At 40.2% G+C, this 24868-nt stretch overlaps 10 protein-coding genes across 12 annotated transcripts in view; 5 read left to right on the top strand and 5 right to left on the bottom strand.

Moving 5' to 3' along the window:
* Positions 1–6: 6 nt before the first annotated feature.
* Positions 7–1684, bottom strand: LOC104824714 (ethylene-responsive transcription factor ERF054). Its single transcript, XM_010556833.2, has one exon. The coding sequence runs from the start codon at positions 1276–1278 to the stop codon at positions 19–21; it is 1260 nt and encodes a 419-aa protein (XP_010555135.1). The 5' UTR covers positions 1279–1684; the 3' UTR covers positions 7–18.
* A 5703-nt stretch (positions 1685–7387) lies between these two features.
* On the top strand, positions 7388–8076 carry LOC104824712 (protein EPIDERMAL PATTERNING FACTOR 1). The gene is made up of 2 exons (XM_010556832.2): positions 7388–7605; positions 7680–8076. Exons 1-2 carry the CDS (start codon positions 7464–7466, stop codon positions 7919–7921), a joined length of 384 nt encoding a protein of 127 aa, XP_010555134.1. The 5' UTR covers positions 7388–7463; the 3' UTR covers positions 7922–8076.
* Positions 8077–8621: 545 nt separating this feature from the next.
* Positions 8622–9317, top strand: LOC104824711 (putative cell wall protein). Its single transcript, XM_010556831.2, has one exon. It carries the CDS (start codon positions 8684–8686, stop codon positions 9071–9073), a length of 390 nt encoding a protein of 129 aa, XP_010555133.1. The 5' UTR covers positions 8622–8683; the 3' UTR covers positions 9074–9317.
* A 2547-nt stretch (positions 9318–11864) lies between these two features.
* Positions 11865–15100, top strand: LOC104824710 (pentatricopeptide repeat-containing protein At1g73710). Its single transcript, XM_010556830.2, has one exon. The coding sequence runs from the start codon at positions 12009–12011 to the stop codon at positions 14976–14978; it is 2970 nt and encodes a 989-aa protein (XP_010555132.1). The 5' UTR covers positions 11865–12008; the 3' UTR covers positions 14979–15100.
* A 135-nt stretch (positions 15101–15235) lies between these two features.
* On the top strand, positions 15236–15853 carry LOC109117138. Its single transcript, XM_019203879.1, has one exon. The coding sequence runs from the start codon at positions 15437–15439 to the stop codon at positions 15641–15643; it is 207 nt and encodes a 68-aa protein (XP_019059424.1). The 5' UTR covers positions 15236–15436; the 3' UTR covers positions 15644–15853.
* Positions 15854–17605: 1752 nt separating this feature from the next.
* On the bottom strand, positions 17606–18754 carry LOC109117137. Its single transcript, XM_019203877.1, has 4 exons — positions 18520–18754; positions 18156–18226; positions 17920–18006; positions 17606–17840 (listed from the first exon to the last, which is right to left on the bottom strand). The coding sequence occupies exons 1-4, from the start codon at positions 18737–18739 to the stop codon at positions 17817–17819; spliced, it is 402 nt and encodes a 133-aa protein (XP_019059422.1). The 5' UTR covers positions 18740–18754; the 3' UTR covers positions 17606–17816.
* A 164-nt stretch (positions 18755–18918) lies between these two features.
* Positions 18919–21043, bottom strand: LOC104824706 (QWRF motif-containing protein 3). Of its 3 annotated transcripts, XM_019203876.1 has the most exons (6): positions 20073–21043; positions 19822–19941; positions 19613–19729; positions 19433–19522; positions 19233–19340; positions 18919–19146 (listed from the first exon to the last, which is right to left on the bottom strand). In XM_019203876.1, exons 1-6 carry the CDS (start codon positions 20907–20909, stop codon positions 19075–19077), a joined length of 1344 nt encoding a protein of 447 aa, XP_019059421.1. In that variant the 5' UTR covers positions 20910–21043; the 3' UTR covers positions 18919–19074. The 3 variants fall into 3 exon arrangements, 2 of the variants coding, with proteins under 2 accessions (XP_019059421.1, XP_010555128.1); XR_002024589.1 differs by lacking the exon at positions 18919–19146 and having other exon boundaries at positions 19254–19340; positions 19433–19542; XM_010556826.1 differs by lacking the exons at positions 18919–19146; positions 19233–19340 and having other exon boundaries at positions 19416–19542.
* A 141-nt stretch (positions 21044–21184) lies between these two features.
* On the bottom strand, positions 21185–22975 carry LOC104824707 (lanC-like protein GCL2). Its single transcript, XM_010556827.1, has 6 exons — positions 22801–22975; positions 22522–22700; positions 22289–22400; positions 22094–22210; positions 21705–22022; positions 21185–21640 (listed from the first exon to the last, which is right to left on the bottom strand). The coding sequence occupies exons 1-6, from the start codon at positions 22951–22953 to the stop codon at positions 21302–21304; spliced, it is 1218 nt and encodes a 405-aa protein (XP_010555129.1). The 5' UTR covers positions 22954–22975; the 3' UTR covers positions 21185–21301.
* A 131-nt stretch (positions 22976–23106) lies between these two features.
* Positions 23107–24847, top strand: LOC104824708. Its single transcript, XM_010556828.1, has 2 exons — positions 23107–23473; positions 24442–24847. Exons 1-2 carry the CDS (start codon positions 23265–23267, stop codon positions 24578–24580), a joined length of 348 nt encoding a protein of 115 aa, XP_010555130.1. The 5' UTR covers positions 23107–23264; the 3' UTR covers positions 24581–24847.
* Positions 24613–24868, bottom strand: part of LOC109117133 (QWRF motif-containing protein 3-like) — a 2322-nt gene continuing 2066 nt past the window's right edge. Inside the window, exon 2 of the mRNA XM_019203868.1 lies at positions 24613–24635. Within this exon, the coding sequence (XP_019059413.1) occupies positions 24613–24635 (23 nt within the window). The remainder of the gene's footprint in view (positions 24636–24868) is intronic.

The raw sequence follows: 24868 nt of genomic DNA, 5'->3' as shown, positions 1-24868 counted from the left end.
AGGAATGAGAAACCTTTTTCAGTCTTGGTCCTTCCAGAAGAAAGGCCTCATAGGACAAGAAGAAGGGCTGTCTGGGTGGGGATCACAGGGCTCATGTTGATTATGGTTTGAAGACGAAAACTGAGATTGCGATAGAAGGTTGCTGGTCGTATCTAGATCGTCCCAAACCGGACTTCCAGGCCCCCAGCCCGCTGGAATCGCCTTGAACCAGGCCTCGGACATCTCTCCCCACTCCATTTCCCCAGCCATGCTGCTCCCATCGTTCGCTGCGGCCTCCCTTGATCCCATCCCTGACTCTTCGTCAAGATCATCCACTCTGGATTCGTTAGCCAAGGCAGGGTTTACTTGAGGCGGTGGTTCCGGCTGTTTCTCGCGCGAAGAGTTTGATGCAGTCGTTGCGTTAATCTCTTTATCAGTATTATTGATAAAAAGCTCAGGGAAATTAAGCCTGGCATTTTCCCCTCTGAGCTTGAAGGCCTCACGATCGTAGGCCAAGGCTGCTGCTTCTGCTGTGTCGAAAGTGCCAAGCCAGAGACGCGTCCTGTTCCGTGGCAGACGGATCTCGGCGACCCATTTTCCCCAGTGTCGTTGCCTAACTCCTCTATATAGCTTCCTGGCACTGAAGGGCTGAAGGGACTGCCTCAGCGGAGTCAGATGACCACCCTCTTGTCCTAACCTGCTCATCATCATCAGCCTTCCTCTCGGGCTCAGGTTCAGAGTGTCGCTCCAGTACTGAAGAAGATACTGCTGCTGCTGAGCCATTGAAAATGAATCCATGCTTGAAAATGGCGGGAAATTCGCATTCTGGTGCGGTTGAGGACCAAACGAGATCATCTGCTCTCGGCTTTGGGTTGGCAGGTTGGGAGGGTGAAAACAGGTGCCGGGCACGTATCCTAACCGTTGTGGGCGCTGAATTGATGGGTCGAGGACGAAGGGGAAAGCAAGCCTCGAAGAAGAAGAAGAAGAAGAAGAGACAGGTGAAACAGAGGAAGTTGCTCCGAAAGAAAATGGCGGCTGAGAAGCAGTAGAAGAGTGTTGGAGATAATAGGGGATATGGCGATCAGGGCTCCGCATCTTCTTCAAAGGCCTCTGGGATGTTGAGGAAGCTTCTCCAAAAACTGGCCTCCACTGCAGAGACCTCTCCGAGCCCGAATTGACATCTTTTCCCTTGACGCTGCTGAACTCGACCTCTTCCCCCAAGTCCATTTCATTCATTTTCTCTGCTTCACTCATCTCAACACTCTTGTAAGATTTTCCAATGTTATTTTCCGAAGCCATGCAAGATCGGTTGAGATATCTCTCTCTCCCTACGTGAAAACACAGAACCAGAGAACAAGATGATATTGGGCGAAAAGAGATGCGATGGCCACTGATCAGAAAGTTGGAGGAGCAAAAAAAAAGGGAAACCTTGAGGGATACCCAGATAAACGTTGCGGTCAAAGAGATGATAAATGAAAGCGAATCCCAACTTAGATTTCAGAAACGATCCGATCGAACCAAAAACAGAATCGGATACTGGAGAAGAAAGTGATGGTTATATAAAAAAAAGGCACTAGAGTAGATCTGCGAAAACTGTTGGAGATACAGAGACCAACAATGGAGAATTTCATGGCGTGTGTCGATGATTCTGTCTGGGGAAGAACATGGGAAGTTTGTGCGCGCGTGAGAGAGAGAGAGAGAGGTAAACGTGTTCTTTATAAACGCTTGGTGTTATTGAGAGGCGATTTCGTGGGTACATATCGGAGCAGAAAAGGATTCGCAGACCACCTTTTGGCATTTTGTTCCGTCCCATGTTTGAATTTAATATCCATATTTTATTCATTATTATCTGCCCTTTCTTCTTTTCCTATCCTTCCAAATGCCGGTTTATTCGTATCTCAACCCATTGTCCTTCTTTGCACTAAAAACAACATCTATACACCTGCTTTGCATTTATTAGTATTTTGAACTTTTCAGGTCATTTTTTGACAAGGCAATTTCGCATATCAGGAGAACGACGCTTTTTTCCTTACAAAAACACAAGGTGTAAACACAAATCGGTTCGGTCCGATCCAAATTTGTATGATCTAAAAGTTTTTTTAGAAAAATACTTAACTTATCTCTATTTGTCTAATTCGTGAGCTAAATGAGGCAGACCGAGTGTAATGCGGATAGTTGCAGTGAGCCAAAAATACATTGGTTTGGCTCACATAAAAACGAATAGATCTCATGACATTGTCTTTTATAAATTTATCAAGTGTTATGATCTTAATTATATCGATGATAATTCACGTACATCGACATATTTTTGAAGTTTTAAAAATTTTATTGACCAATACGAAAATTTGTATCGGCCACAAGAACCCAAAATATAAAAACTTGGAAAAAATCCATAACAAAAGAACAATAATTTGTTTTAAAACAAAATAAATGATATGGGATATGAATGGTGATAGTTTTTATTTTGATTTTTATTTTTTTTAATTTGTTGTGGTTTTTAACTCTTGATTTTTTTGTTTGTTTTTATAGCATGTAAATTTTAAAAAATGGATTTAATTGATTTTTTTTCCTAAACTAGTTTTCTGAGTTAAAAAAAAACCTAAATATATAAAATCTTAATTATCAATTTTTTTTATTCAAAAAAACTTCTTACATTCAAGCCAAATAATTCTACTAAGAGAGTCCAAAACTAGGATAAATCCATCTGCAATATTGTCATCATAATTTTATATCCGGAACTTACTCCCTTGATGATAACTTTCCAATATTTATCCAAAATTGGATGGCTCAATCGGTAAGTAACTAAGTAAGTAAAATTCCTTCCCGATTCAGATTCGAGTTTTCACTTGAGGTGAGATATTCGCATAAACTTTCCCGATCCTCTGTAAGATAAAGTCGGACCGGTAAAGAAAAACTATACAATATTTTTTTAAAAGACAAATCGAAAGAGTTCGGTTATGTACATAACATCCGTCTCTTTCACAATATGTCTTTGCTTCAACCCTAATCCATGCGTCCTCCACCCATTGATTTATTGCAAATTTTATTTTGAGATGATCGTTTATATGGGCTTATCCGGTCATCTGAGGTTAAGTTAGAATCCGATGAACTTCCAAATTTAAAAAAAAAAAAAAAAAATTTACTCTTGCGCCTGTGTTTGAAAAAAAGGAAAAATCTTGCGACTTTCGTCATACACGATATACACGTACAGGGAATTTCCACAGACTAATGAATAGAGAGAATAAAAGATGTCTTATTAATGTATTGAGTTATTTATTTTTCGGGAATATAAAATCTCTCACATCAATCACTTGCATGGACACTGATGTTTTTGGTCGGTTAGGGATGGCATGATTAAAGCTAAGCATGCACCATATAAATGCATTTCTTATCTTGGTTTTGATGACAACATTTAGTTAGGGGCTGATGAGGACGCTCCATATCAAGATGACGCTAGGGTTGGCAACAGGTCAAAGTCAGCTTTGACTTTCAGATTTTCTTATATATTAATATTCTTCACCCACAAAACCGACCAACTTTTGGAAAACAAATAAAAATTCCCTTTCTCACGGGTAACAAAAATTTTTATATTTAGATCACAACCTTTTCATCCGAAATATCTATATGTCCATTCGAGGAAAAGTAAACAATATTATATGTTTATATATATAGACATTAATGCTACCTAGGTAAACCTTCAACCCGATAGCAGTCTTTGTATATGGATCATATAGACCCAGAAATTATATCCCTCTATATTAGATAGGATTCGAACACTCAACCTTAAGATAGAATTACCTTTCACATCAAACTTGACCACTCGCCCACGACATGTTGGATGACATTGATGAAGTTACTTTCATATATATATATATATATATATATTACAAAAATAATCTTCTGAGACAACCGATATATATATATATATATAACCATCTCGGATAAAAAAATCGATATTAAAGACAAGAGAAAACCAGTTTATGATTAGTTACGGATCAGAATGTTTAGATGAGGCGTGATTATGGCAGAGACAATGTTATAAGATAGAGGTTGACAATTAGAACAATCAAAAGCAATTGATGGGCAACTAGCCGAAATAAATAATCTAATAGACAATAAACTAATCATTAGAATTGCATATAAAATTACGATAGAAATGGGTGCGGTGCTCTAATATGGGTTGTTTGAGGAGTTTTAATTGAGGGAGGGAGAGAGAGTCGAGGGATGCAGAGGCCACGGGACAGGGCCAAAGCCGAAGCTCCTAACTTTCGGCGGAAGGAGAGACAAAACTCCGAAACGACAAATGTTAGCTGTCAGAAAGTGAATAGATCTTTGTCCTGTAAGAAGTCAACTCAATCAAACCAAAAGTCGGTGAACATCAGCACGTGTCGGTGGTGCGTCCAATCACTCCACCTCTTTTTTTTTTTTAAACATAAACTTCACTAGAATAAAGCATACACCAACTTTCCCAAAACAAAAAAACAAGCGTTTTCTATTAATTACTGGATTTTAGCCAGTTTCTTGTATAATGATTGAGAGGGAAACAAATATAGAAAAAGTGATAAATATATCAACGTGTATATGGAAATATACGACATTTGCCATGCCTCATATTTTTTTTTTTGATAATTCATAAATTTACCGGAACTTCGATTCAATTATATTTTCTAGAAAATGGGAGAAACTGTGATTTGATCCCGTCCATAAGTGGATTAGATGTCTCATGTTTCAATCATCTACTTAAATGGAATAGATGTCGAAATTGTATTACAACGATTATTTATTTGTGGAACGCAAAACAATGTCATTATACATCACCGTTGTTTCAGTCAACATTTATTTAAGGTCCAAAATTAGTAAATTATAAGTTTTTTTAAAACTTTCGCGAAGAATGATGGTTGAATACGAGGTGATGGTGATGCGGACGATTACATGTAGCATTCGTTGCGTTGAAGGTTTCGTTTTTGAAGAATAATAAAATAGTCATTTATTTTTTTTCTTTTAGTTTCGATTTGTTTTTTTTATAACACTCCCAAGTCATTGAAGAAAAAAATCGTCAAAAATGTTTATCGCAATCCTCTCCGTCGGACATAGTTTTATCGGCAAACGATTTTTTTTTTCGCAGTTACATTTTTGCAACGCTGTCGTTCTTTAGATTATAGTTTTGTCAGCAAACGATTCTTTTCTGTGTATTTACATATTTGCACATCATCGTCCGTTTGATTTTTTCAATTGTATTTTGTTTCTCTGTCGCGGTTAAGGATATATGTGTAAAACTGTTTTGGAGATTTTGTTTAGATCTTCTGAAATACTAGGGGAGTTTTCTATGATAAACATTCAAGTCGAAACTTGAAGTCCTCTAATCTTATACGCATTACCATGTATGAGTTTGTGGGGAATATTGAGAACTATAGAGAGTCAAATTTATATACTATGGAATTATATTTCTAATAGGATTAATTATAGTGTCCTGGTCGGATTAGTTTATAGTAATAAAAGGTTTCACTCCAATGAAAACTCATCGTACTCATTTAATAATTAAACCCAGATAAAATCATGAACCCAATTTGGTTTGTGAATGGGTTAAGTTGGACCAAGCCCACAAGGATTGGGCGAGCTCTCGATAATGACTACAAACTTCATATGGGGTACGATTTTTTTTAGTAACGGGTATTTTGGGTTGAGACCCAAACTAATTACGGGATTAGGAGCAAACCGTATGATTGAAATTATATTCTCCTCTCCAATTTGGAGTGTTGTTAAGCAGTCCGAAATTTTGTTGGCGGCGCGACAAACCCTCGGAACCATGATAGCATCCAATTGATAGTATTTTTTTTTTTTTGATAAACCAATTGATAGTATTGCCATATTGTCATTGTATTATAGATATTTTTTTTTGTGGCTCCACCGCTTTTAGTTGGCTCACATATAAATACTTCAATATATCAATGGAGTCCATGTTTTTTTTTATAATCTGAAAATTTACCAGATTTTTGGTTCGACTATATTTATCAGATAATCGAAAAAGTCCATGTAAACTTATATTCCCAAGTGAGAATTCGAACCCCAATTGAAAAGAGTTTTGCTCCTTTCTTTACCAGTTGAATCATCTAATCTTGGGTTCAATGTATGGCCGTCTTAGAGCATGTGTAACTGGAGCATTTGTATAGGGCCCACAACTTGGGTGGGGCCCATATTTTTAAAAAAATTATTAATTATATTTATAATTTACAGGTACTATTTATTAAAAAATTAAAATAACAAATTTTTTAAGTTTTATTTAATTCACTTAAAAATATTTTTTTACACTTTTTCAAATGAGGTGGGCCCCATTAAAAATAATTTTTTTATAAATTTATAGTATTTAATATAAAATTAAGACCATTTTTACCAAATCATTTGTCGTAATAGTATAATATATAATTTGTCATAATAATCAATTAATAAATATTTTGAGTTATATGTAATCACATATATTAAATTCATAATTTATTTATATTAATATCATTAAATTTATTAATTAATATAGTTTATAATTATAATTTTTTTATAAATCTAAAATAAAGTCTATATTATTTTAGAATAACATTGATCTTTTATTTTTTTATATCATATCATTCATTTTAAATATTTATTTTTAAAAATGATAAATCTTTAAAATATAATTTTTATATATTTTTTAATCATATATTATGATTATTTATTATTTCTAATAATATTATTATTATTATCACAATTATTGTTATTAATATTTTAATAATATATTTAATTTTTTAAAATTAGAATTAAAATTTAAAATTAAAATAATTTTTTTTTTGTACAGAGTATCGAAAATGTTTGGGACGCTCCGGTTCAATGGAATTCATATGTTTAGGTTCGAACAAACTTTTCCTGTCATGTATACTTAATTTTTTTATTAGAATTGTGTAAATATATCAATCAAAAAATAAAATCCATACAATGTGTTTGCATACGTGAAAAAAAAAACTATGGTGATTTCAATAGTGTAGAATAAGTATTAACTAAAAAAAAAGAAATAAAATGCACGAAGTGTAACATGTTATCACACCCAGCATTTATTATCATCATCATCATCATTATCAAACTATGCGCGCGGCGCGTGTGATGTATCAAACAGATGATTTATCGTAAATGGGCTGGTATTGGGCCTAATGATTCGGGTCGAACAGAGAGAGAGTGTAGGGGGTATGGAGAGAGAGAGAGAGAGAGAGAGAGCATTAATGGGGTTCACAAAGATATAACGTCCAATTCAAGGACCGCATGCAATGCAAAAGTCTGTCTCATGAGGACACGCCAAGACCGCACACAAAAACTTGAATGAAGGGGTGGCTTTTAAACTTCATAACCATTCTTGTGAAGATTTGGACTGCGGGACTCCAACAGACTTTATCTTACAATTCTTTCATGTGACTCCCCTCTTGTCCGCCGTGATCCTCTTCAATTCAACCGGGTTCCCTCTAAATATGTCACCCCCGACCCCTCTCTCTCTCACCGACACTCTCAAATCCGTTCTCATGAAGTCTACTCTTCGTCTCCTCCTCCTCCTTTTCCTTGTTCTCGTTGGCGTTTCACGCTCACGCCCCCATCCACACTCCTTATCATCAGGTTACCCTCCCTCGTCCGTCCGTCTCGCTCTGTTTTTTTTTTCTGGTGCAGTTTTTTAACGCAAGATCGAACAGGTCATCGCCATGGTTCGGTGAGTGGAAGGGCGAATCGGGGATCTCTTCGCGGGGGTCGCAAGGGACAAGACACGGTTCAGGTGGCGGGGTCAAGGTTGCCAGACTGTTCGCACGCGTGCGGGTCGTGCTCGCCGTGTAGGCTCGTGATGGTTAGCTTTGTGTGCGCGTCGCTGGAGGAGGCCGAGACATGTCCCATGGCTTACAAGTGCATGTGCAACAACAAGTCCTACCCCATCCCCTGATTGATTTTCTCTTCTTCCACTCTCACGCGTTTTTGTTGATCTCTACATCTTTCTCCAAGTAGAGCTTTTGTGGGGTTCTTTTCTCTGTGAATTTGATGGAACGGTCTCAGTTTCTCTGCATGATTTCTTATACACTTGGATTCTCTCAAGGTTGAGTCATGAGTTCCTTACAAGACAACCCACAAAATGAAAACTCATCGTACTCATTTAATAATTAAACCCAGATAAAATCATGAACCCAATTTGGTTTGTGAATGGGTTAAGTTGGACCAAGCCCACAAGGATTGGGCGAGCTCTCGATAATGACTACAAACTTCATATGGGGTACGATTTTTTTTAGTAACGGGTATTTTGGGTTGAGACCCAAACTAATTACGGGATTAGGAGCAAACCGTATGATTGAAATTATATTCTCCTCTCCAATTTGAGATTCGAATTCGGGACGAAACAAACGTTTTACGTCCTCGTTTTCACCTACAAATTGGTTCACATCGGCTATGAATAAAACAAACAAACAAAAAAGGTAAGATATTAACTCACCGCCAACTTCAAGATTGAGAATGCACCAAACTTTGGACACTCTCTAATGCTCTCTCACTTCACCGCATGCCCGTCCTTTCTGTTTCAACCATATGGTTTCACTCCCGTTAAATGTTCCCAGAGTTAGTTCACCTCTCTTACTATATACACCATTCATCCTTGTAATCCCACAGCGACCAAAACCCTTACCTTCTTTCATCAAAGTCTTGTGTCTTAAAAAAAATGGCTTCCCTCCTTGTTCGAGTGGCGATATTCAGCCTTGTTCTTGTGTTTTTGGAGGAGGTGAACGGAAAGCGCAAGGACCCTGATGTCAAACACCCAGATTTTCTGGTAACGATTGAACCTCAGCCGACTGTTCTCGTCCCGGGTCTCGGCAGGTACTTGCTGCCTCCAAAATGCAAGAAGCCCTTCTACCCTTACAATCCTGTCACTGGAGCTCCCCTCACTGGAGGGTCCATCGGCGGCCAAATCCCGTACGGCGGCGGACAAGGAACAGGGACTCGCACCCAGATACCCGGTGGAGATGATACCCTTGTCCCCAATCCCGGATACGAAGTTCCAACCCCAAGCTCTGGAGGGGGCAGTCAAGTTCCACCAGTGCCACTCCCTTGAGTTCCTCTCATCTGCCAACAAATAAGCATTTGCTAGGTGCGAAATGCGGGGAATATGGGTCTGTTTCAACGTCCTGAATATTGGTTTTATGTCACGGGCTTAGGTTATGTGTGCTAGATATTTCACTACGATCGATCCTGTCTTTGTTCGAGAGAGCGTGCCTTGTTTCTAAAATGCTGTTTAGGGATGAAATCTAGGGCGTTTCTTAATTATCCTCATAATAAAAACAGAATTTGTGGAAGAACATGTAGAGAATCGCATGACTCCACCCAACAACAAGGGCCGTCATTTTGGTTATTAACTAAACCGAACCGAACCATTCGGGTTTCGGTTCGGTTATATTCGGGTTCGGTTATTTCGATTATAGAAAATTATAACCATTCGGTTTTTATATAAATTTCGGTTCGGTTATTTTTCGGTTCAGATTCGGTTTTGATAAAAAGTTCAACACTTCAAACCATATACACGCATATGTAAATTCAGATGGAAAATGCCCAAACTACAGATCAGATTTTGCCCAAGTCGCAGAAACGCATGTTAAGCTTAAGAAGACAATGGATAATATGACAACTGAAGATTGCTACACGGCAGTGGCTCATGTTTCGTACGAGCTCTGCTGTAATAGCATAAGCTCGTGGAATATTCTATTAAAAAAAATGATTTTGTATGTTGTGGTAAAGACCCAAATTTTAAATTACCTTTTACAATGGAATATTAAATTTAATGTTATATTTGAAATCTACCGTGTGAAGATGATTATAACATTCTGAATGTATCAAAATCAATGAGATATTAACAATTTTTTTTTGGTAAAGATTTTACCCGGGTGGATTCGAACTGGGGTGAGGGGACTTTCCAATAACATTCTAAATTTTTATTCGGTATTGTTTGATTATAAGAGTGGCGTTCTGATCTGGTATGAAATATAAAATTGAAATGTTGGACGCCGATATGAAGGGGTGGCCAATTCGGGTTTCGGTTCGGTTATATTCGGGTTCGGTTATTTCGATTATAGAAAACTATAACCATTCGGTTTTTATATAAATTTCGGTTCGGTTATTTTTCGGTTCAGATTCGGTTTTGATAAAAAGTTCAATTTTCCAAAGAAATTGTCGGTTGTTCTCTCGGTTTTTTCGCTTATTTTTTATTCGGTTCGGTTCGGTTTCGGTTTCGATTTTTCGGGTTTAAGGAAATCATAACCGTCCGGTTTTGATGTCGGGTTCGGTTCGGTATGAAACGGTTAAACTCCATACCAATCTTTTTTTTTGTGAAATGATTTGGACAGAAGTGCTCGACAAAACATTTATTCTTCTTTCGCACATTTTTTTAAAGCTATAAATAGGTTAGGTTGTCCATGTGATCATTTTCTTTATCCGATCGTTTTCTTTTATTTAGAAAAATTTTCTAAAAATGTTTTTTAAACGAGTTTCGAATTTTCGTAATCCATTGGTTTCTCTTCAACAAATGGTGTTTTTATAGACTAATGGACAATTTGGTCTTTGAAGAGAGACTGTATAAAAATCGAGGATATCGTATCGAAATATTCTTTACAAAATTTATGTTTGAAACCCATAATCCCGCATAAAAGATTTTGGACGAAGTTCTGAACAAATTTCATAATACATGGGACAACAGGGTTGACCATTTCAGTAGCTATCGGAATATCTGAATTGAATCGAACGGAACTGAATTGAATAATTATAATTAGGGATGGGCGAACGGTTCGGGTATTTTAGTTATTAACTGAACTGACCGATATATACCCATACCGAACTGAACCGAATAAAATTAAATAACCGTTTGGTTATGATTTTTTAAAACCCGAAATAACCGAACCCGAAATAATCGTAAACCGAATAAAACGAACCCGAATTAACCGTATCGAATAAACGGAATATAACCATTTATCCACCTATGTATCACTAGTTAATATACAATATATATGTTAAATCTAATTAGAAAAATAGTATAATGATATTGTTTTATAACTATGTATATAACAAATTGAGATATATAATTTTTTTCTAATTAAATCATTGTTTTATTATTTTAAATTTATTTTATTTTTTATGATTTTTAAATTTTGTGCTATATAAACATTTAAAAATGATAAAATTTATTTAAAATCTTTTATTTTATTGTTTTTAAGTCAAAACAAATCATGACATAAATTTATATTTTGTTGTTTCATATGTCAAGATGTTTATAATGATATTTTATATTATATTTTGTTTGAATATTTTTTCTATTATAAACGTTTTTAAAAAATTTAATATTATAACCGAATCGAACCGAGCCGAATCTTTATTTGGTTATAATTTGGTTATAATTTTAAGTATATAAAACCGAATCGAACCAAACCGAAACCGAACCGAACCGAACCGAATAAAATTAAATAACCGTTTGGTTATGAATTTTCAAAAACCGAAATACCCAAACCCGAATTAACCGTGACCGATTAAACCGAACCGAACCGTTCGCCCACCCCTAATTATAACCGTATCCGAACGAAACCCGACATAAAAATCGAACCGTTCCGATTTTTTTAAATCCGAAAAAACTAAAACTAAACCGAACCGATTAAAAAAATAACGAAAAAACCGACAATTTCTTTGAAAAAACAAACTTTTTATCGAAACTGAACTGAAACGAACTTTATATAAAAACCGAATAGTTTTATTTTTTTATAAGCGAAATAATCAAACCCGAATATAATCGAACCGAATCCGAAACGACGTGGCGACCGAAGGAACAACATAGATTGTTACATGACAGATTCTCCAAAAACGCGAAATATCTTAAAATTGGGAGGCAGGCAGGGGAGTCTGCAGCATCTGAGCGTCTTGGCGCGACCCATGGGAGAGAGAGAAAATCAACCCTAAACCTCTCCAAGTCTCCTGATTTCGTCTTTGATTTTTCACAAGCTTGGAAAGCCATGCTTCTTCAGACGACTCACTCCTCGAGAGACGTCGGACATGAACGTCTAGGGCTTCACATGGGTAAGCATCTCTCTCCTCCTTGTGCTCCCACAACTAGGGTTTTTGTGGGGTTTAGTCTCCCATCCTTTCCCCGTAACCGTTCTCTTGGGTTTAACCTCCGCTGCGCCTCTGGATCCGCTGTATTTCCCGCGAGAGGCTCCAAGCTCCGCCCTCGCAAGCGGGGTTACGGCGGTGTGCTTCCCTCGATTTTGCGCTCTTTGGAGTCTGCTTCTGATATCGAGACAACCCTCTCTTCTTCTTGTCTTAATTTGAGCCCTAAGGAGCAGACTGTCGTACTCAAGGAGCAGTCTTGCTGCTGCGACAGAATTCTTCGGGTGTTTCGTTTCTTCAAATCCCAGGATACTTATGTTCCCAATGTGATTCATTACAACATCGTGCTTCGAGCCTTAGGCAGAGCCGGGAAATGGGATGAATTGAGGCTGTGTTGGATTGAAATGGCTCATAACGGTGTTTTACCCACTAATAATACCTACGCCATGTTGGTCGATGTCTACGGCAAGGCCGGCCTTGTCAACGAAGCTCTTCTGTGGGTCAAACACATGGCACAGAGGGGCCATTTTCCTGATGAAGTCACCATGACTACTGTTGTTCGTGTTTTGAAGGACGCCCACGAGTTTGAAAGGGCTCATACATTCTTCAAGGATTGGTGCGCCGGACGCCTCAACTTGGATGCCCTTTTCTTTGGTTCTGTCAGTAACTGCTCTGTTTCTTCTCCTGTTAACTTGAAGCAATTCTTGTCCATGGAACTCTTTAGGATCGGCGCCAGGAGCCCTATTGAGAAAAGCCTACATTTCTCCACACCTTCTGACAGTTCTCCTCGGAAGCCACGGTTAACTTCCACTTACAACACTCTGATTGATTTGTATGGAAAGGCTGGACGCTTAGAAGATGCAGCAAACGCCTTTTCAGAGATGTTGAAGTCTGGGGTGCCCATGGACACCATAACATTTAACACCATGATCCATACCTGTGGAACTCATGGGTACTTGTCAGAGGCTGAATCGTTGATGGGCAAGATGGAAGAGAAAGGGGTATCCCCTGATACAAAGACTTATAACATCCTTCTATCTCTACATGCCGATGCAGGCGACATTGATGCAGCTCTTAAATACTACTGGAAAATCCGGGAAGTGGGTCTTTTTCCTGATACTGTCACCCATCGAGCTGTCATTCACATGTTGTGTCAAAGGAATATGGTTGGAGAGGTGGAAGCAGTGATGGCTGAAATGGACAGACATGATATTCGTATCGATGAGCACTCAGTTCCTGTTGTTATGCAGATGTATGTTAAAGAAGGTTTTCTTGAGCGGGCAAAGTCCCTCTTTGAAAGGTTTCAGTTGGACTGTGTGCTATCATCAGTTACACTTGCTGCCATAATCGATGTTTATGCTGAAAAGGGATTATGGGAAGAGGCTGAGGCTGTTTTCTTTGGCAAGAGAAACGTGGCTGGACAAAGGAATGATGTTCTGGAGTGTAATGTCATGATCAAAGCTTATGGCAAGGCAGGGCTTCACGATAAAGCACTTTCTCTGGTCAAGGGCATGAAGAACCAAGGTAACTGGCCCGATGAGTGCACTTACAATTCCCTTATGCAGATGCTCGCTGGGGTTGACTTAGTTGATGAATCACATAGGCTCTTGGCCGAGATGCTTGAAGCAGGTTATAAACCACGGTGTAAGACCTTATCTGCTTTAATTGCGAGCTATGTTCGCCTGAACCGGCTCTCTGAAGCAGTTGACCTGTATGAATCGATGCACAGAATGGGGGTGAAACCTAATGAGGTTGTGTATGGTTCCTTAATCAATGGATTCGCTGAGAACGGCAGGGTTGAAGAAGCTCTTCAGTACTTTCATATGATGGAAGAACACGGCATTCAATCCAATCAAATTGTTTTGACATCCCTTATCAAGGCTTATAGCAAGGTGGGTTCTCTGGAAGAAGCTAGACGAGTGTATGAGAAAATGAAGGATTCACAGGGCGGCCCAGATACTGCTGCATCAAATTCAATGTTAAGTCTGTGTGCGGATCTCGGTATGGTTTCTGAAGCGGAAACAATTTTCAATGATTTGAGAGTAAAGGGTACATGCGATGTTATTTCCTTTGCAACCATGATGTACCTATACAAGACCATGGGCATGCTCGATAAGGCCATTGAAGTGGCTGAAGAGATGAAACAGTCTAGTTTACTGAGAGACTGCACCTCGTTCAACCAGGTGATGTCTTGCTATGCCGCCTACGGGCAGTTACGAGAGTGTTGTGAACTTTTACACGAGATGATTGCTGAAAGAAAGCTTTCACCGGATTGGAGGACATTCAAAACGATGTTCACCCTACTGAAGAAAGGCGGGATTCCAAATGAAGCTGTGGCCCAGCTAGAATTTGCCTACAACGAAGCTAAACCACACTCCGCACAAGCAATCACTGCAACTTTGTTCTCGGTCGTGGGTCTGCACGCATTTGCACTGGAATTATGCCAAGCGTTCTTGAGCTCTGGAACCCCTTTGGAGCATTTCACATACAATGCCGCAATATACACATACGGTTCTTCAAAGGACGTTGACAAGGCCCTTAATGTATACATGAGAATGCAGGATGAAGGCTTGGAACCGGACGTTGTGACGCAAATCTACCTTGTTGGGGTCTACGGGAAAGCTGGCATGGTGGAGGGCGTGAAGAGAATGCACAGCTGGCTAACATATGGAGAGCTGGAAACGAATGAGTCATTGTTCAAGGCGGTCAGAGATGCGTATGTGAGTGTGAACAGGCAGGACTTGGCCGATCAGGTGAAGAAAGAGATGAGCTTTGCTTTCGAGCCAGAAGAGGAGTGTAGTATGGATTCTGGACTAGAAGATGAGGCGTCGGATTATGGTTCGGAAGAGGGAGAAGAAGATGAGTCTATTTGGTGATGAGCCGTGAAAAGTTGTGCGAATCATAGCGATTGTACAGTACAGGGACCGAGAAACCTCAGGCAATGTGTATATTTGTGGTCTGATCTCAGGCCAAAAACCCAAAACATTCAATTTCTTATTCGTCATGAGGGGAGGACTGTCACAGCCATATCCATTCCAAGGAGTTAAATGCAAATGCTGAAAGTTGCAGGTTTTTTGTGAAACAACATGATGATATTGAAGAAAGCAGTCATAGCAGTTAATGAATATGTGATGTGAATAGCGTCAACTGCTCGACTGTCACGACAAAGTCAAAAGGCCAACTGTATTTGACACGTGGCACCGACCCACATGAATGCCTCTCTCCCCAAAACTACTTCTTCACCAACTACTTAAAGGGCACAGAGAGAGAGAGAGGACAGAATATAACCCTTGGCATCTCTCTCTCCCTCTGTTGGATTACAGAAAGGAGGGAAATGGCATTCTTGTGCTTTCTGGTGGATCAGAGGAAGCAAGTCCGCGGAAGAAAGCCGGTGGCGGGACAGTGCTCACGCTGCGGCGGTGGTGCAGTCGTAGCGGACATGACAACCTCCACAAGATTCTGCCGCGTCCCCTTTTACCGCAAATATTGGAGAGCAATCCTCTGTGGTTTCTGCGGCGCTCTTCTTCGATCGTACCACTGATCTCTCCTCCTCTTCTTTATATAGCTTACCTAAACCCATTGGTGTTATGTAGCTTAATTTTGATCGCTAGTTATTTGACCAATGTAGCTCCATTTCCCCCTTTAGCTTTTCTAAATTAAGAAAGTCATTTGTCTCCTGCTCTTGTTTTGCTTGCTTCCTTTTTTCCCAGAGACAGAGCTATTTCTATGGGATACATGCAAAATTAATATTCTTTTTTTTTTTTATCTAATTGCTCAAGTTTTGATCCATAGAAATCTCGTTTGTTCTTACAAGACATGTTGACCGCCAATCGAACCAATTTTCTGACGAGGAAGAGAGAGGATTGGTTGGCGCAAAAAGATGGGTTTCAGAGAATAGGTTCATGTTTAACTCGTAAACTTCGATCTAATAAAGCAAAGTCGATCAATAAGATGGAAACATCCATGGACCCTCGCTAAAGAAAAAAGCTTTAGAATGCACCTTCCTTTTTAATTTTTTTTTGGAACAATTCCAATTGGGTTACAGCTTTCAACATTGAATGCCAGAAATATATTTCCCATTCAACAACTTGTGGTGAATTCATTGTTCACATGGGTTGTACTTTTTTCTTTTACACACTTGGCAAATTACACGTCACCTCTCTTTCGTGGCAACCTGCAATATAAATCTTTACGTGGTTTGCAACATAACCTAACCTGACGCGATTAATATATGGTTTGATGTCTTTGAACTTTTCTGCAGATTTTCTATTTGCTTCCTCTGAAGGCTTTGAATTTCTTCAATTATGACTTGAAATCGTGGTGTTCTAAGGTTTGTCTAATAAACAAAAGCAAGCCAACTGGTTCAGTTTGACTTTCTAACGTTAACAATAAGAAATTCATGATGCAGTTGACCATTTTGCCATCTTTATTAACTATTGCTCCTCCCGAGGAGAGGGTTAGAAATCCTCCTCTTTTTTTTTTTTTTTCTCTCTTCTACTGTCTTCTTTGCAAAAGATCCATCCTAAGGTCTCACAGGGGGTGGTAGGTAGTATTATCTCTTCTTCTGTCATTGTGTTTTGTCACCCTTTTCTCTGTGCTTCTCTGGGTATTTCCAAAAGAAGGGGGATTGATTATATCCCAAGTCATCTCGAGCTTTGACTGAGGTCTTCTCCTGTGAACTCCAAAGGGAGGTGGAATCTGTACCATTTCTCTGCATTTCATTGTCCCTTCTACAGAAAGTCCATAAAAAGGGGCTGCAACATATTGCACTTCGGGTCTCAACTCATTTTGGTTGTTTGTTCTTGTGTGCGACGTTTGTGGCTTGACGTTGAAAAGCCCTGCCTTCGATCAGCCATTGTTATTGGATGCGCTTGACATTCCCGTGCACATTTACAGTTTAGAAAAATCTTACAACATTTCAAAAAAAATACTTATCCACTAAAACTTTCAAGTAGAATTTTGGCTCTTTACTATATCTGGCTGCCATGACCATTGACCAGATGCCTGTTACCCACAGAACAACACGGTTGTTTTCAACATCACACCCCTTGAACTTTCCATCTACATAGTACTATCATCTCCCGAGCAGTACATGATTCAACCGTTACTGCATCACAAAAGTTGCTTAGAGAATACACAATGCCAGCGCAGATGGCAGGCAATGCAAAAGCTTGTCCTAGTTTAGAGAGGGTATTCCTAAGATACGAAGCTGCAACAGCACAATCAACAAAGGGAAAAAGGGGTAAATGTAAATGATGAAACATACGAAGCAGCAAGGAAGCCATGACCAGCAGCCAGAATTCTGGTGGAGACCCAAAAACATTCCAAGATGGCTCTACATATTTGGAGGTCGAATGAGGAAGACAGATTGATATCAAAACCCAAGATGGATTGGATCCATAAGAATTATTATGCATGCAGTGGCATGATCACACCAGCCTCTTGGGGAGAAGTTTAGAGCATTATCATCATGCATTATTTAGGATATGATCAAAGCCAACGCTGTCTAAAATCACCTGTTGGGACATATAATCCCCAAAAGCAATGCATATTATTTCAGTGCAACTAAATGCTGCTCTTGATTCAAAATCAGTCACCAAGCAAGATCATATAAGATTCAGAAGCAGGTTCAACTGCTGGAACAAGCACAAATGCAATAGAAACAGAGAGCTTCAAGTTCAACCAATGAAATGTCTTCCCTGTAAACGTCAAAGTCATTTTGTAGCCTCCACAGCTTTCTGCAAAGATTAAAAGAAGAATTATAAGAGCAAACTAAGCTGATCCGGAAGAAGAGCATCACCTTTATGGAGGAAGTACCTCTTCTTTCTTGTTTTTCCCTCCCGTGAAGAACTTGTATCCACCGTAGAAGAGCAAGCCCCAACCAGATAGCGAAATAAGCACAAACTGCACGACATAAGTTGCGGGTCACGGAAACACGAATCTACTCTTTTGGTGTTGAAACAATCGTACTTCCACGAACATAATTTTATCTAGCTATAAGCTCGTTTCAATTATCATTCTAACAACAAGTATGAGGAGAATAAGATACGTACGTGCTCCTCTTTCCATTGTGCGGGGTTCATGGGTGCTTGCCAGAAGTTAACTTTGGGAGGCCCATGGTGATCTGCGGAATGCGCAAAGCCCCAAACTTGGTTCAAAGGCACATTTCGACTAAAGATACATCATACAGTATCCATTCACGGAACGAGGGAAACAAGCCAAAAATCTTCAACATCAAAGACGATGTATCTAGGCAAAGTTTTGATTTATCATCTCCCTTTTGCCTTAGTTCACCGATATATAGAGCGAACATGATCTGACAAGCATAAGAAGTGGAAAACAACATGTACGGACGAACTGTATTCAAGAGAATGCAGATCCAAGAAACTAAACAAAGGGAGGAGAGAGAGGGAGTACCAGCGGCGCCGGCAAGACCACGGCGCTGAGTAATAGAGGGAGTTTGAGTCGGAATCCGGCGAGATGGAAATTGAGCGATGCTGACAGCTCGGCGAGCGAAGGATGCCATCGACCTTGACCTCTGCTTCCGATTTAGGGTTTTCGAGGATCTGTGAGTTGTCGCACTTCCAGCAGAAGGAAGAAATCTCCATAAAACTGTTACTTGCGTGACAAACGACATCGTATTCGAACCCTCCTTCTCTACCAGAGTCTTCTATTCGAACCCTCCTCATCTACCAGAGTCTCCTGCGCTTTTTGAATTTCTGCTGTTGTATATTTACCACAAATGAAAAGGTAAGAGTTTTTTCAAATCGAAACAATGGCGTTTTGGTTGGAGGAAGAGTTGAGAGGGAAGCAGAGTGAGAGAACCAAATGCATGCGTATGAATCATTTGAAAACATTCCAATACCCATCAAAGGCATTCTCCACATAACCCCTGGAAATCACAGTCTTTCCAAAAAAAAAAAACAAATCATTGGCAGCTAGTGTTTCAATTCCAAGTGCTAGCTCGTCATGTCATTGGCTTGAACTTGATTCTTGTCGGCTGTCTGTTTGGATGAAGCAGCACCTCAAGCCCCTCTCTCGCATCTGCCGAATACATACGAGAGAAGATGAGTGAAAACAGTTTTAGATCTTCATGTGCGTGTGTGTGTATATATATATAGATATATGACCTCTAACTCAGAAATCATCCTCAAAAGATGGCGGCACTCGTCCAGCATCATCTTCTCCCGTGCAACCACTTCCGCAAGTTGGGAGATGAGTGAAGCAAAACCCTCCATCTGTTCATGCATCGTTTTCCAGTTTTGTGTAATATGACCACTTACACACAATTATCCCTCAACATTTATATTATCAAGTTGAAACGCTGTACCGAGGAACCAAAACTTGTCAGGGTTGGCTCTATAGAGCCTGTCAGCTCTTCCCCTTGCTGAAATGTTCTTAAAGCCAATCCCATGTCCACCTGAACACCTCGACAAAAGGCTTCGTATTTGATTAGAAGAAAAAGGAACATGACAGAGGACCGTGATCTGATATATATATATATGTATACCTTTGCACCTTCTGCTAGTGGAAGCCTGGAAACAATCGAGTGCAGGCATTGGCTGGTCACCGACACAGCTGAAAGATGTTGCCTTTCTAGATCTTCCCAAGCTTCGAGATGTTTTATCTGTTTCAATGTATGATTCAATGGGCATTCATGGTAAAAGATCACACATATATAGCTTGGCTTTAGCAAATGGGTATGGAACTGCTACTTACTTGAGAGACAAGCACATGACCCAGCTTATCCTCTAGTTTTCTCTTCTGCAGTCCGATTCTCTCCCGCAGAATAGAAAGTTCTAACTCGGCAAGAGCACCCCATGCGCAGAGTAGTTGTTTCTGCAAAGTTATCGCTTTTACTTGACGGTTAGACGCATTTCTGTTGGCTCTTTGCAGTCGCATCTTGAAACAAAATCAATGTCACACATGAAAACTACAATTTCAGAGAGTAGAGGGAAAAAAACCCATACTTTTACTCGGGCATCTATGTTATCCCTTGCAGCGCAGGCTGTGGCATTGACAAACCTCCATTGAGCTAACCGGTTGTGTAGAAGCTTAAGCTGATGAACAGCTTCTGTGTGAAACGGCTTGAGTTTGGGAGGTGAACAATAAGATGAAGAGTTATTCTTGCTCTTGAAGAAATTGAAAGCCAGGTTCAACGGTATAGTCACGCCCTTTGCTCTTGAAGGGCTAGCAACCGGAGGAGGTTTCACTTTCAGTCTTGAACACGGGACTGGAATGGCCTTGGTTTCCAACGATAACGGTGGTGATCGTGATCTTCCTGGTGACAACGCCCACTGAGAAGTCGAACTTCCATACCTTGCTAGTGAATTAGTCCTCTTGATGCCCCTGAAGCTGTTAACTTCCTGGGGATCTTCTGCGAGTGCTTTCTTGCTACATTTTCTGGGTCTTGATCTTAAATCATGCAGATATTTGGAAGGAATCTGGATACCAGGCTTACAGGATCGAACTGAACACCTCTTGTGAGTTGAGGCATCGCTCAACTCTGAATCTGATTCATGTTTAGAGGAATCCCTCAGTGGTGAAGTTGTGTATTGGTCAAAGGAATACCTTGCAGGAAGTATGAAACTCTCCTCATCCTCAATCAGCGGAGAGGGCATGAGATTTTCTTTGAGAGTTGCCTGACTTTGATGCCTGAAATCCGACTTCTGATCAAGCGTTTCAACGTTCGGCATGTTTTCTCTCTCGATGGAGTTTCTGGGGCTGAGAAAACGAGAGCCAACTTGACGGGATTTCGCTCTTCGTTCCTTCAAATGATCAGATCCATGGTGGGGAGATTTGTTCATTTTTTACTCAGAGACAAGATGGAGGAGACGTTTTGAATTATCATAAAAAGGAAGAGGCTTTTTGAAAGTGGCGACTATATAGATGAGTTAGTTGCTGCTCCTGCTTCGTCTCCAGCATCATAGGGCTGTACGGTTATCCGGTTGAAATGATGTCAGAGTTTAACGGCCCATAGAAGAAATCATGATTCCATGTGTATATTTTTCTTTTTCTTGTAATGTGATGCAAAGAGTCCAAAGTTGTCCCATTTTCTGGTTTCAAGAAAACACATCCAGGGTTGTAAACAAAGGCGATAGACCAGGAAACTCTTTCTCTGGCCTTTTCTTTTATTGCTGTTTCTTAACAAAGTAAAACTGTCAAGTGAAATATTGAAAGATGAAAACTCTAAAAGTTTCTAAAGCTCGTAACCAGGGAACCTGGCCTGGGATGGTTCAACCATGTCGAGGAACAGATAAGCCATGCCTCCGATGCCTTCAAACAGAGAATAAGGACTATCACCTCCGTGCATTTCCCCCTCTGACAGTAGCTCGTGGGCTCTATCCAGAAGGAAGCAGGCGAATGCTTTTGCCCGGTACAGATACTCAGTATTGCTCGTGGCTCTGTAGAGAGAGAGGAAAACGTATGCATTCCCGCTGATTCCATGGCAGATCCCCACACGTTTGAGCAGTCCACGATTCCAGACCACCTCTGCTGCATCTGCTGCCGCTTTCAGAAAATCTCCGTCTCCAAACACCTGCCATCAACTATGTTCAAGAACACAGACAATTTTTTTTAGTTCAAACTATATATAGTATCACCTTAGCTGCCTTGGTGAGGGTGAGGGCAATCCCTGGAGCTCCATGACACCAATGCACAAGAACATCTCTTCTCCGATCCTCTTCACTAGCAGCGTAGTTCCCACATGGAAACCGATTTTTGATCAAGTACTTGAGGGTTCCCTTCACATCCTCGGCCTCATCCGGCTTCAGCGGGACATCCATCAGAACGTTCATAATGCCTGCTAGCCCATGAGCAGCACCCCAGTACTTGTCACCGTACCATTCATACATGAGAGGGGAACTACCTTTCTTCGCCATGGTTCTTCCTCCCTTGATAACCTCGCCAACAACTTCACTCTGCCCACATAATCTTCGATTATCCAACAGATCCTCAAACGTTATAACGTCATTTAGAGAAATGCGCTTACTATGGTAGCTGAAGGCACAGTTTCTTCTCCGATGTGTTTGTTGAGGAAAAGGCAAGCCCATAAATACCCAGCTCTTCCGTATAATAACTCATCAGGAAGATCCCTAGGCAGTTCAATCTGTTCAAAACATCAGACTCAAGCCTATCCACCAAGCAAACAGTTGGGGGCCAATCAACAAAAACAGAAAAAGTATACCTGTCTGAACTGTGTCAAATAGTAACTGAGTAACTCTGCCTCACCGGCAACCTTCGCCGCAGCGGCGCCAAGAGCACAAACGCCGGCCCGGCCACAGATGAACGTCACGTTCCTATAAACCCTCATAAACTTGTTCTAGTGAATCGCCACAGATGAACGTCACGTCCCTATAAACCCTCATAAACTTGTTCAAGTGAATCAATGGCGGAAAAGCGAGGAGGGGAAGAGCGTACCGGGAGGAGCGGGAAGCAGCATCACAGGCTTTGACAATTTGCAAGCAGAGGGCAAGGTCGTTTGCGTTCTTGCTCATTTGATGAACTTTGAAGAGCAATAACGCGGCCCCGAGAGTGCCCGAGTAAAGAGTGAAGTCCTTCACATTCTGCCCACTAAAACCCCAAGTTTCCATCACTATCTGAGACAGAGGCAAATTCGGGAACAATTGATGAGCATTTTTAGACCAATTCCATGGAAACCCAATGAGTATAGAGGATGGAGAAGGAGATGGAATGTACTGTTTCTTTGAGATCCAAAGCAGATCGTTTGAATTGCTGCGATAGAGACGAGTATGGCATCGCTAGAAGTTTCGTCAGGGAGTCTCCTTGCGTTTCTGTATCCGTCTCCCTCGTAAAGTCGGGCATCACGTTATCGAAGAACCGATCAGCCATTGTTGCTCCACTCGCGACAGAGTTGATCAGCGGCCGTCCGGACCAAAAGGATGGTTGACTTTTCTCCAAGCGTTTAAAGCAAGCGACTCCGTGTTGGCTGACTGCTGAGTTTGTTACACGCTATCCATCCATCAACGTGTCAAATTGTTTAATGACAAGAAGAAGACGCAAAAAATTAGACCAACCAAGAACGCTGCCGTTTTCCCTCTCCTTCATCAGAAATCAAACCAACGATCAAAAATAATCGTGTCCCTGAAGAAGGGCGACGTTCGACGACAGAGATTTCCCGGCGAACGATCAGCCATCGTTCCATGACGAATCATATATTGGGAACGGCTTCCAAAGTTTCTCGAATCCGCCGCCACCTCCCGCTGCCAATGGCGACGGATTGTACGGATCCGATAATCCTCCATTCCCCGACTGCTATGGGGAGCATCATCGCCTCCGATGACATGATCTTCGCCTCCGATGGCCCTATTCTCCCGGATCCGGACGAGACGAGACGCAGGGAGTGGCGTCGGTCAGTTGTTTCTTCCCGATTTTGATTTCCTTTTCCTTGTATGAGAGATGGCTTGCGGCTAGCGACTATGGTAGATAACTAGGTCATAGTATCTTATCACTGGAACTTGCATGAATATAGGCAGCAGTTGACATGTTTGGTTTTCCATAGCAATGCGAGGTCATTTATCCAACTCTCTCGTTGAGATTTAGGAAATAATTAACTTGGTGTCTAGTTATTAACCAAATAACCGAACTAAATAAAATATAATCATAATCGAATCGAATTTGACATAACAATTATATTTTCTCTGAATCCAAAAAAACTGAAAGCTAAGTGAACCGAAACTATTAAAAAATTAACCGAAAAACCATCAGTTTTTATGAAAAAAATTACAATAAAAAACTAAATCTGAACCGAAGTTTATATAAAAACCGAATGGTTATAATTTTTTATATCCAACATAACTAGACACAAATATAACCGTTTTGAAATCGATCCGAAACCAAAATGGCCAAATTGGTAAAAACTGGTAATTACTGTAATCCTATTAATGTGCATGGCTTATCTCATACACAACTGAGGAGTCTAAACTAGGTCGCCTTTGTTTCATTGGGATCCAATTACAAATGAATAGCGGAACCCAATAAGTCATAACCGTACCTGTAGCTATTCCGGCGTAAAAAACCTAATAGAGCATTTTCATTTTTAACCCCCAAAAACCCATATTTAAACCGAATCTAATAAAAATTGATTTTTTTAATAAAAAATAGTATTTTACCAATAAAAACGAATTGAATCAAATTCAATATAAAAATCGAATAGTTATAAGTTTTTTATAAGCGAAATAAACCAATCCGAGTTAGTGACATAATGTTTTCTTCTTTTGGCGCCCATAGATTTACTACAAGCTAAAAACTCTTCTTGAATGGTCATCTCTTAGTACCTGTAACCATTTTCTTTTCTGCTTGGTCTTGCTGTATATGAAGATTCGGAGTCAGATGGATCACAGCTGAAGCGGAGGAATACAGGAAAGAAGGCTTTGTACAAGAAGAGGGACAAGAAACATTGAGACCAATAGCCGTGAAATGGAGAAGGTTAGTAGCCAGGAATTCATTGCTGTTCTGATCCTCTGGATTGGTGTTTGTGTGCTTGCAGCTTTACTTGCCCAACCCACGAAGAGCTGATCCCTCGAGAGGAGAAGAGAGGGAAAAGGGATGCAGTGGCGGTGATCAAGGTTGATGAAAAGGGTCCACAGGACATCCATGGAAGCATTATATATACATATACGTATATATATATATATATATATATATATATATATAAAATGACCTGGGCCTTCGATTGTGGGGGCTGAGCTGCCTTTTGGATAGAGATTTTCGTTGCAATTTTTCTGCGGCGGGTTCTTTTCTGTTT

Source organism: Tarenaya hassleriana, unplaced genomic scaffold (assembly GCF_000463585.1).
Source record: "Tarenaya hassleriana unplaced genomic scaffold, ASM46358v1 Cleome41, whole genome shotgun sequence".
In the NCBI taxonomy this organism is placed as follows: Eukaryota; Viridiplantae; Streptophyta; class Magnoliopsida; order Brassicales; family Cleomaceae; genus Tarenaya; species Tarenaya hassleriana.
The sequence above is the reverse complement of the archived record's forward strand: the minus strand, read 5'-3'. Positions and strand labels throughout refer to the sequence as shown.

Coding starts and splice junctions, on each gene's coding strand:
- LOC104824710 (XM_010556830.2), top strand. CDS start 12,009: ATGCTTCTTCAGACGACTCACTCCTCGAGAGACGTCGGACATGAACGT.
- LOC104824711 (XM_010556831.2), top strand. CDS start 8,684: ATGGCTTCCCTCCTTGTTCGAGTGGCGATATTCAGCCTTGTTCTTGTG.
- LOC104824714 (XM_010556833.2), bottom strand. CDS start 1,278: ATGGCTTCGGAAAATAACATTGGAAAATCTTACAAGAGTGTTGAGATG.
- LOC104824707 (XM_010556827.1), bottom strand. CDS start 22,953: ATGGCTGATCGGTTCTTCGATAACGTGATGCCCGACTTTACGAGGGAG. Junction 22,401..22,521: donor GCTGCTTCCCGCTCCTCCCG/GTACGCTCTTCC, acceptor GAGGGTTTATAG/GAACGTGACGTTCATCTGTG. Junction 22,023..22,093: donor CTGTGCCTTCAGCTACCATA/GTAAGCGCATTT, acceptor TTATGTGGGCAG/AGTGAAGTTGTTGGCGAGGT.
- LOC104824706 (XM_019203876.1), bottom strand. CDS start 20,909: ATGAACAAATCTCCCCACCATGGATCTGATCATTTGAAGGAACGAAGA. Junction 19,942..20,072: donor ACATAGATGCCCGAGTAAAA/GTATGGGTTTTT, acceptor ATAACTTTGCAG/AAACAACTACTCTGCGCATG. Junction 19,147..19,232: donor GGATGATTTCTGAGTTAGAG/GTCATATATCTA, acceptor TGTATTCGGCAG/ATGCGAGAGAGGGGCTTGAG.
- LOC109117138 (XM_019203879.1), top strand. CDS start 15,437: ATGGCATTCTTGTGCTTTCTGGTGGATCAGAGGAAGCAAGTCCGCGGA.
- LOC104824708 (XM_010556828.1), top strand. CDS start 23,265: ATGACGAATCATATATTGGGAACGGCTTCCAAAGTTTCTCGAATCCGC. Junction 23,474..24,441: donor AGACGCAGGGAGTGGCGTCG/GTCAGTTGTTTC, acceptor CTGTATATGAAG/ATTCGGAGTCAGATGGATCA.
- LOC109117137 (XM_019203877.1), bottom strand. CDS start 18,739: ATGTCGTTTGTCACGCAAGTAACAGTTTTATGGAGATTTCTTCCTTCT. Junction 18,227..18,519: donor TGGTCTTGCCGGCGCCGCTG/GTACTCCCTCTC, acceptor CGCATTCCGCAG/ATCACCATGGGCCTCCCAAA. Junction 17,841..17,919: donor GGAAAAACAAGAAAGAAGAG/GTACTTCCTCCA, acceptor TAATCTTTGCAG/AAAGCTGTGGAGGCTACAAA.
- LOC104824712 (XM_010556832.2), top strand. CDS start 7,464: ATGTCACCCCCGACCCCTCTCTCTCTCACCGACACTCTCAAATCCGTT. Junction 7,606..7,679: donor TCCACACTCCTTATCATCAG/GTTACCCTCCCT, acceptor AAGATCGAACAG/GTCATCGCCATGGTTCGGTG.